This window comes from Sinocyclocheilus rhinocerous, unplaced genomic scaffold (genome assembly GCF_001515625.1).
Source record: "Sinocyclocheilus rhinocerous isolate Xijiao unplaced genomic scaffold, SAMN03320098_v1.1 scaffold996, whole genome shotgun sequence".
Taxonomy (NCBI): domain Eukaryota; kingdom Metazoa; phylum Chordata; class Actinopteri; order Cypriniformes; family Cyprinidae; genus Sinocyclocheilus; species Sinocyclocheilus rhinocerous.
The window spans coordinates 449,190-459,944 of NW_015660490.1; the positions used below are offsets into that span (position 1 = coordinate 449,190).

The following is a 10,755-nucleotide window of genomic DNA, read 5'->3' on the forward strand; positions in this document are numbered from 1 at the left end:
ACAACCTAAAATTACCTACATTGTGGGAGACAACTAATAAAACAATAGTATAAAAAAAAAACTGTATAAATATTATTACTAAATGTGTAAGTTAATATCTAAGTATTGCAAAACCATTGCTGTGAGGGTTAATTTTCAAGTTAAAGAGAGAAAATATCATTACCTCAGTATGAAAAGAACCGAAGTAAAAGGAAAGTCCCACCATGATAGAAATACAAATGTGTGTGCGTCTGTGTGGTGTGTATGTGTGTGGAAGTGCAGGTGTGTAATGTCTGTGTGGATTAACGGACAGCATCATCCTGACATCACTGAAGGCTATACTGCTTCCATTTGTCCTGATTCATGCTGGGACAAGCTGCAGTGGAGATCTGGGAGTAGTGTCTATGCTTCTGAGTTTAAACCCAAGCAGAAATGGCCCAGGTGCATACTAACAAACATAAACTACATTACGTCAAACCATCCTTCCAGCAAGGATTAGCATCAACAAACGATGGTGGTCTAGAGAGGATTTGGAACTTTTCCTGTATTTTCTGTCAAAAACACCCCCTCCACTTCCCCATTTAACCTTTAGGGTACATGCAGTTTGCAGAGCAGCTGTACAGCATGTTGTGCACGTAGCTGTCAGAGCAGTTGAGCAATGCATTGAGATGCCTAACATTAGATTCCACATCACTGTCCATATGTGCCAGATAATAAATGTTAGAAATTAAAGAAATGCACTTTAAAGTGAACTCCGCTGCACTCAGACATGAATGTTAGACCTGTTTGCTGTCAGCACTCTGTTTTGATAGATACTTTAATTTTTGATAACTTGCAACACGATCTCTTTCGCGCATGAATTCCAAACATTTCCCAATGACATCACCCACGGATTCCTCAACCTGTTGCATCTAGTCGACTTTTTGCACCACCAAAACTTCATATTGCAGAACACTTGACAATTTTCATAGCTGATTTGACTGAATGACAATTTCCACAATCTTGAAACCATTCTTATGTGTTTTGGAAAATGTTGAGACTTGGAAATGAATATGCTTGGGCATAAATCGCTCCGCTGCCTTATAATTTGCAGTTGTTTTATGGTGCGCTCACGTTCCTCTGGGTATTGTTGACTTGTGGAGAGGACTGGACTGATAAGAGAAATGCACTGTCATCAGTCTTATGGCCCTTCCTTTAGTCACTCTCTTCCTCTTCTTTTGTGTTCTCAAGCATCGTTTGTTTTCAGAGCATTTTTTTTTTTTTTGCCACAAAACACAATGGAAGAAAAACCATTTCAGTCATTTCCTTACTTTTGTCCAGGGTGTTTTAAAATAAATATTCCAAACAAAGCTGTCGTATGGGTTGGAATATCACACACATCATTGTTTTGTTTTTGTTTGTTTGTTTTTTGACAGCAAATCATTTCAATTTGCAATTCTCATTGTAATGAGAGTTGGGACCAACTAGAAAAGTGAATGCAATGCTGCAAAGTTCAATAAAAAAACATGTAATGTGCAAATTAATGTTACACTATGTTAACATTAAGTTGCATGTTACTTTTTTAAATTATTATAATTTACAGTACTGCTCAAATTGGGGTCAGAAGGATTTACTAAAATTAGTAAAAGGGTGCATTAGATTGATCGAGACATTTATAATGTTACTAAAGATTTCCTTCTCAAAAAAGTATATGCTTTTTAACTTTACATTCATCAAAGAAAAATGTATCATTGTACACCAGATTGATAATAAATGTTTCTTGAGCAGCCAATCAGCATATTAGGCAAGGCAAGTTTATTTATATAGCACATTTCATACACAATGGTAATACAAAGTGCTTTACATAAAAGAAATGAAAAAATAATAAAAAAATAATAATCACAACAATAAAACAAGGAATTTAAAACTTTGAAAATGATTTTAAAATTGATTTAAGAGGTTTAAAATGAATTTAAAACTTCTAACTGACTCGATCCTAATGATATTAGAATGATTTCTGAAGGATCATGTGACACTGGAGTAACGACTGCTGAAAATTCAGCTTTGAAACCACTAAATTACAGTTTAAATATATATTAACATAGAAAACTGTTATTTTAAATTGTAATAATATTTCACAATATTACCGTTTTAACATTTGTATAAATAAAGCCTTAGTGAATTATTATTTTTTTTTTTTTTTTTTTTCAAAAACATTCAAACAATCTTTCCAACCCCAAACCTTTGAGCAGATTATTGAATACAATATACAATACTTAAACAAATAATCATTAAATGATTTTAGCATTTTAAAAATTAATTATTGGACAATACCTATTACCCTTTCAAGTCTGATTCTGGAAAAAAAAAACTGATTTATATGCATTGACAAGATTTATATAGAGTGAATCATGATCATAAATCAATAAATATTTGTATGTATTTGTAATGTATGTAGAACATATCAATATCATAATATATTTAGGTAATATAATGTTGGTATAATGTAATGAATGATTTCAATTAAAAAGATTGAACTCATGTTATCATTTTCATAAATGTCAGGTCTGGGCAAACGGTCAAAAGTATTTGTCACACTTTCCACAATTTGACCATTGCTACTTTTGGCCAAAATATTGATATTTTTGTTTGTTAACTTTTATATTTATTGCTGCTTCATGAATTGTTTTGTTTCATAATTGTTTTTCCATTCAAATGAATATGAAAAGCATATAATAGCCTTGGTCTCATCAATTTCAATCTCTTCACCTAATTATTGTATGTACACTTCTTCTCTTCACCCTTGTCTCCTCCGTTTCCTTTGTTTACTAAATCAGGAAATCCATGTGAAATAACTCCGAGTGACTTGGTGGCATGTTTGCAAAGCACTTGAAAAGCAGTAACAAGCAATAGCCAAAACATCTCCTAAGATGTATCTTTATATCCGCTTTCCCACTCTTGCTTCCCAAGGCAGTGGAGCGTGTGTATATGTGTGTGTGTGTGTGTGTGTGTTGGGGGTTACAATGCTTCCAGCCATTAGCTCAATGCTGCTCGCAGAAGGTCAGATAAAGATCAGAAACTGGCAGGAGGTCGAAGTGCTCTTTCCAGTGGACATGTCTCGACTCGTTCCCCGGTCCTGACCGATCATCCCAGTTCCTCCAGGGCCCAGTTCACCCTTGTTGGCTTCTCCACACATAAACCATACACACACAGCCGTGACATTTGATCAGCCTGTTTCAGTTTGTTGAAGCTGGGACCCCTGAAGCTTGGCCACTGGGCGTTTGGACATCTGGAGCAATGTCATTTTCCATTCGAAACAAATTAGCTTCTTGTCAAAGTCAATCTGTGAGTAGTTAACAGATAACGCTCCATTCTTAAACCTAAACCGGCACATTATTCAGGTTTTACTGACTTCCAGTGGTGGCCTGTGAGAGGACACAAAGGAAGCAGAGCCTCCTAAAAGTGTATGAAAATATGGCCATAAATTTCTACATACATGGCCTAAGTCAAAACTAAACAATTGCAACAACTAAAACATTAAAATTAACTGTTTGATTTAACCCACCTTTTTCAAATTCATATAAATATCTATTTCTTTTATACTTATTTCTTTTCATATTTTATTAGAATTTTTCTTTCTAGGAAATTTTTTTTTTTTTTGCTAAGCTCTGCCCATGTTTACTGTTTCGTGTATCTTGAAAACAAACTTTTTATACTGAGGTAAAGTTGTATTTGCTGTTCTCTTTTTTTACCAATTTTAATATCCTCATATGAAAATAAAAATACTGCTTATATCAACTCTGGGTACCTTCACTGTAAAAAATTACCGTTATCTTAACATTAGTTGGAAGTAAAAAAAAAAAGTCATTTTATAATTTACAGTGAAAACCCGCAAATTCCTAGAATTTCATGTGTGGCACTTCATATTTGATGGTATTTATTGAAATAGCTGTTTATTTTTTTCTTATCAGTTATGTGTATTAGGATTTTATGTTACAGCATATGTTAATTATGTTAAATTAATATTTATTGCATTTATTTAGTGTCACGTGTCACCAAAGCTGCTTGTGATGAACTTTCATCACTTCATCATTTATTCATCTTCGGGCTAATTACCACGTGTGTTTTGATGGTTGTCACTGTATAATTAAGAGTTTTAGTACTACAGTAGGTTGGTATATAAACATTATATAAATTAATAAAATATGCAGGTTTTAACATGTCATTTTAGGTTTAATCTGTGAAACCTAAAATGTTGCCGCTGTGTTTTTAAGGTGACGTTCTGACAACTATAGGTGATGTTTTGTTTTTAACTGTAAATTTCACAGATTATAAGTGCAACATTAGCACATTTTGGGATAATTTCAGTTAAAACAAATAAAAAATAACTAAACACACTCAACATAGATATTAACTTGCAAAAGCTTGTCTGATATGATGAATGTCAACAATTATTACAGAAGGACTGGTCAATAACATCCCAAATTCTCCAATACATTAAGAGACGAATCAGAGTGGATATGCAAATGATGCAGCATTATATTTGATGCAACACATTTACAATAGGTAAGTGTGTCAAACCTGTGTATGGTGATTTGTTTCCAATGTTTACTGTTGGTGGGGCTGACAAAATGTTCCATAATTTACCAAATCTTAAAAAGTGCTGGATAATTCAATTAAAGGTGCCATAGAATGGAAAACGTCTCAGGTTACTTATGTAACCATGGTTCCCTGAGTAGGGAACGAGACACTGCGTCCTCTAGGGGTCGCTATGGGGAACGGTATACCCACGCCACCATGCTGAGGGGAGTGCATGCCAGAACCATGGCGAGCACTAAGTACCAACTCTACCATATTGCTATGGGAGTCGCCCCTGGGACGTTAGACGGCTGTCAGTGACGTTATTCCCTACGGCCAGTTAAGTACTGCCGCTGTAGTTTACACAGAGCAGGTGCAATCGCAAATCTCGAAAGTGATAGTAAAAAGTGACCGTGCATTCGAATATATTAATAGCGGCTCCTTGATGCCTGCATTTTATATACAGTATAATTACCCAATGATATAACTGCGAGAGACCGTATTGAAATACATATTTTCCCTGTGTTTTCTTCCTGCTGTGTGAGCTACTGAAATGAGCCGCACTGTGAAACAGCCAATCAGAGCAGAGCTCAACATTATTATTCATGACCCTTCCAAATAAGGTAAAAACAGGCCATTTCATTCTAGGGACAAATCGTATTGTTGTAAATGGACATGTAAAACCGTTTCTGGAGATTTTTTTGTCCTTACCTAAGCCACATACCGTCTATGTAGATATCAGAGAACAATTTAAAATATTGTATCAATGCATTCTATGGCACCTTTAAATTATTGAATTGCATTAAATGAAAAAGTAACATTCTCTTAAGAAAAAGTCTAATTATGATTGTGCCCTTCTACCCTATTTCAAGCCCTACTTTTGTTTACCAACACTGTCAGCATTGTGACTACAGTATATGCAGCTTTCTGTTAATACCACTGCTAGAGCCATACGTTCATTTTTATGCCACTTCATCTTTAACACAACTATCCTAATGTTATATCATGTTTTTGTGTTGTTTAAGCCCTAAGGCCTGAAAGGCCTTAAGACAAATGCCTTGAATAGATTTCAAATACTGCATTATCTATGTTCTTGTCCTTGTCCTTGAAATACAATAGGTCAAATGTATTTGTGCTATTTTTGCAAGAGAAAACAATTGAATGAAGTGCTTGAGTCAGTCTCCACTGTATTGAAATTGTCCCTTCAAAAGCACGCTTGTCTCTAAGGACTGACCAGTCTCTGAAAACTGACCACAGAAGGGTTAAAAACACACACAATGCCCTAAACTGGATTTATAAATGCATCTGCACACCATGTCTATTTTAACCCTTCTCTTTCTATTATACTGAATGAAAAGGAGGATATTGAAGAGAATACTTTGCATTTCAGTTCACTTCTCCCTCTCAAAACCTGCTTATTTTAGTCTTGACCACGTTTCTCTCAAGCGGCAACCTCCCGCTCTCTCTCGTGAAGCCAACAAGGAAGTGACTTAAACTGTAACGATTATCCAGGAGTGATGCACGGTGATGCGCTGCCAAGATGGCGACGGCCGCCTCCGCCCACTTTTGAGCTTCAAAAACGCTCCTCGGAAATCTACGGGTGACGTCACGGACACTACGTCCATGTTTTTATACAGTCTATGGTTTCTCTACTATGCTATAGCTTAGTAAGCAGAGACGGCTATAATTAAGCCATTTATAGTTGGAATGGTAAATTCTGTGGAGCTTTCAATACAGGAGTTTGAGGTGGTTATATGTGGCCATCCAATGGCAGATGAAGAAGTGTTCTCAAAACAGAGTCACTATTTATACAAGTCTGTTCAGTCACTTAAGCTTTAAGGGAGCCTTTAATATCTCCATCCATACCTATTGTGCTCATGTAGAGAGAATTTGCTAAACGAAGAAATCATTGTAACTTGACTCTAGAAGGTGACTCATTATCATGTGGGAAAGTTTGGTGTTTTCAGACTCTCAAGTGTGCACTTCAGCACTGACTCACGTTTTATTATCGAATAGGGGGGGGGGAATTCAGATTTTTTGGGGGGAAATAAAAACCTGAACCTGACTTTTATCTACCTAGGAAGTACATTTGGGCTCTATTTATTGCTGCTTGCAGCTATATGCCTAATTTAGGTTTGTAATTTTCACTCTCCAGCACATGTCCTTGACATGTCTCTATATTAACACACACAAAGGCCAGAACAGGCTGACTGACCTGGTCCTAATCTTGTACTACTAACAGGTTTGTCCAATGTCATAAACATGGAGAACTCATAGTCTAAATAATGAAAGTGTTATGGTGTTACAGCCTAGTACGAATACGGCAGAGCCTTCAGACCATGAAGCATGGGGTCTGAAGAAGCACCCTCTTTTTCTGCCTCTTTCATTCAAAGTTTAGACAATATTAAGAACACATACATGCTCCATACAGCAGGCTCTTCCCCTCCCTTTAATCTCTGGCAGAAAAGTAACTTTCAAAAAATGTGCTGGGGAATCTGTCTTGGGAGAACAAAGGCAGAGAGGAAATCATGTAGATAGTGGCAGAGGGATCTGTAATTTATCACCTGTGAGCCATGGGCGGTCCGCCATGACAAGGGCTTTGAAGATGTGTGCATGGGCCCCTCAGAGGGAAGGAATGTGTGGACAGAAGAGAATGGAAGATGACAGTATCTCACACTTCAAAAACAATGGAATCAGCAAAGCTAAACACTTGCAATAAACACTTGCAAGCATATTCTTTGCTGATTAATGTCTTGTAAAATTAACGTATATGCATAAATTAAATTAATAATAATAATATAATAAAGTGAATATTTTAAACTTTGATCACAATTATTTTTCACCATTTATAATCACATTTGAGCCTTTTTGCAGTTTCATTAAAAAGTCTGCGGAGTTTTTCTGCATGCATAAAAATATGCAGGATTTAGAAAAATGTTTAACATAGCTTTAGATGAAGAACAGCAAGTCACTGCAGAACTCTGAAACGACACAATTTTGACTGCATGGAGTTTGACTGCCACCGTGTGTTCATACTGTAAACTATCGGGGCATAATTCAAATACTAAGCAAGAATACGTCTAAAGAAGTTGTGTAAAGAATATAAGATATTTTATATATGCTAATGTATCTTTAAAATACATTTAACTGTATTTTAAAATTAATAAATAATACACAAATATATATATATGTGTGTGTGTGTGTGTGTGTGTGTGTGTGTGAAATATAAAAATATAAAATATTGTTCATATTAAAATTAAGTCTATTTATGCCCAGAGTTTACGCGTAATAGATTTTAATTTATTAGTTTTTATTATTAGGTTATACGATATTTATTAGTTAAAATTCGTTTTCAATATAAAATAACCGTGAGTGCTTGCCTGAAAATGATTTATAATTTCTTGTTTATTAAACGATTTCTTATTTCTTTATTTTGATTCTGTAACTCGTGACCGGTTTCGTGAGATTCACCCATATGGCAAATTGTGCGTCATGACATCAGCTCGGTGTCGCGAGCACGTTGTACACGCGCAGGTTTATGTTGTAAAACAGGAAACGGTGAGAGGCGTTAGCCTGTTGGCTACCAGCACCGCACACAGAAACGAAATCAGAGCAAAACGTTTATCTGAAGAAGGGAATAAAGAGTATCGTCTGCCCGGTTGATTGGTTTCATCGGTGGGACCGACATGTCAGAGACGTACGGTAATGACAGCTCATTTGTGTTGTTAGCGCTTACAGCGAGCGAGTGCTGGCGCGTGCCGTTTCAACTTCATCAGGCAGACAATTTCTGACTCCAAACCTTTATTTTTTACACAAATACCCATTAGTACGTAATATTGCAATCATATACCCTTAGAGTCACTACTGTAATTCTGGCCTGGTCAGGCTGTGTGTAAATATGTGCTTATTTAGGTTCATTTCAACACTCTCAGATGGGCCTGTCAGATCAGCTTGCACTGGTGGTGATGATGATGTCTAAAATAATATTCAATATAAAATAATATAGTGTACGTAAATATGTATGTGTTAGACGAGAGCTGAAAAACTGATTTGATAACTGATAATAATTCCATAAACCAATATGTACAACGCTGTATAACTCATTTCCTGTCTTCAGGAAAGTGTTTTTTTTTTTTTTGTTTTTGTTTTTTTGTAGCATACACAAATTAGTGTGCTTACTACCCGACAGGTAGATGTCCAGAGAAATCGCACATGTTTTTTTGTTTTTTTATTGCAGTAAACTTGTTTTTTTTTGTTTTTTTGTAGCATACACAAATTAGTGTGCTTACTACCCGACAGGTAGATGTCCAGAGAAATCGCACATGTTTTTTTGTTTTTTTATTGCAGTAAACAACAAGGATTACAGTACGTACAAAACAAACAGTAAAAAAACAGTACGTACAAAACATACAAAATACCAATCAATAATAAACTACTTGAGGATTAATAGATAAAACATCACAGAAAAAAAACAATATAATATAAAAATTCTTAAGAAAAGGACAGAAGAAAAAAGAAAACGAAACCAAAAAAAGGCACACAAATAGAAATACAAGTATATTAGGGAAAAATCTTAAACATGGCACAAATTCTAGATGTTTTAGAGCTTTCTTGTTAACAGACGTTGAAATTGTATTTAAATACAACTTCAGTTCTTGTCTGAAGATGTTAAAGTGGGGTTTACATTTAGTATATTTACATTTATGGACATAAAACTTTCCAATAAATAACAGGAGGTTTATACAAAAACTTGCATTAAATAGATTCTTATCTTTAGCATAAAACCCCAAAATAATGTGTTTATAACACAAAGAGAAATCATAAAAAAATATTTTGGACAATCAGAGCATTAATATTATTCCAGAAAGACTGAACAAAGGGACACTCCCAAAACAAATGAGCTACAGTTTCAGAAGAAAATTCACAGAATGAACAAAATGTATCAATGTCACTTTTAAATTTCTGCAAAAACTGCTTGACGGGATAAAACCTGTGAATTATTTTATAAGATATTTCTTTAACTTTATTTGTTAAGAAAAATTTCAGAGGGAGTGACCAAACATATGCCCACTTAATATCATCAAAAAGGTTGTTCCAATAAGAAATGGAGGAAGAATTAGAGGTAACAAGGTCCAAAAATAACTGATTGTGGAGAAAGCATTTAAGCCAATTCATTTTTAAGGTGTTATTAAGAGAATCAAAGTCAATAAAATTTAAACCGCCCTTATTATAAGAATTTAAAATAACAGATTTTCTAATATAATGAGTTTTTAGAGAAATCGCACATGTGTTTGACAGTTCTATGCTCTGTAAACAGCAGTAAAGGTGAGGGGCGCGGTCTGCTCTGTTTTAGCCAATCAAAAACGTTCTCTGCCTGTTTATCATTTAAAGTGAATTGAGACTTTTTTTCTCAGAATTGCGAGATATAAACTACCAATTCTGACATTTTTTTTCTCAGAATTACGAGTTTATACATTATCTCGCAATTCTGACTTCATAACAACTGCAAGTTATAAAGTCAGAAGAGATATAAACTTGCAATTCTAAGAAAGTTGTTTTTTTTCCCTTGGAATAATTAGACTTATAACTGTGCGTTCACACCGCCGCCGTCGAGAGCGTCAAAAATCGCTCTGGCCGCCCTGCCAACAACACTGTAGAAAGATTTGTGGACGCTCTTGACGTAGATCAAATGCTTATCTTGTATTTAAAGGGGTCGCAAAGCAAACACGCTTGTTGATCTTGTGCAGACTTGACCACAAGGAGGGTAACGTAAAGTTAACCTCATTAAATATTGTTGTGGAGAAAGCATTAAGATCCTTTACCTCATAATGTATAAAGCACTAATACCACACTGTAAAAATACTCTGATACAAGTAAAAGTCCTGCATTGAAAATGTTACTTAAGTAATCAGGTATAAACATTACTTAATGTAAGTATAATCAGGAAAATTGATTTAAAGGTTTAAAAGTGAACAGGGACTATTATACTACTATTTATTATATCATTAGATTATTTTTCCTATAACGTTAATGCACATCAGCAACTCACCAGGAACACCAACAATCTCAGACACCTTGGTCCACGCATAATTTTTTTTAATTTATGTCCCTGTATGTAAACAGGGACACTTCATAGATTATTGGGAAACCCGCCACAGCAATAATCAACCTCTCCTCCATTTTGCTTGGGAACTAATGTGGTCGGAACCAAAGTTTACA

At 35.1% G+C, this 10,755-nt stretch overlaps 1 protein-coding gene across 1 annotated transcript in view; it reads left to right on the forward strand.

Moving 5' to 3' along the window:
- The first annotated feature begins 8,065 nt into the window (after window positions 1–8,065).
- rab4b (RAB4B, member RAS oncogene family) overlaps window positions 8,066–10,755 on the forward strand; it is a 28,478-nt gene continuing 25,788 nt past the window's right edge. Inside the window, exon 1 of the mRNA XM_016534060.1 lies at window positions 8,066–8,238. Coding sequence (XP_016389546.1) covers window positions 8,223–8,238 — 16 coding nt within the window. The 5' untranslated portion in view covers window positions 8,066–8,222. The remainder of the gene's footprint in view (window positions 8,239–10,755) is intronic.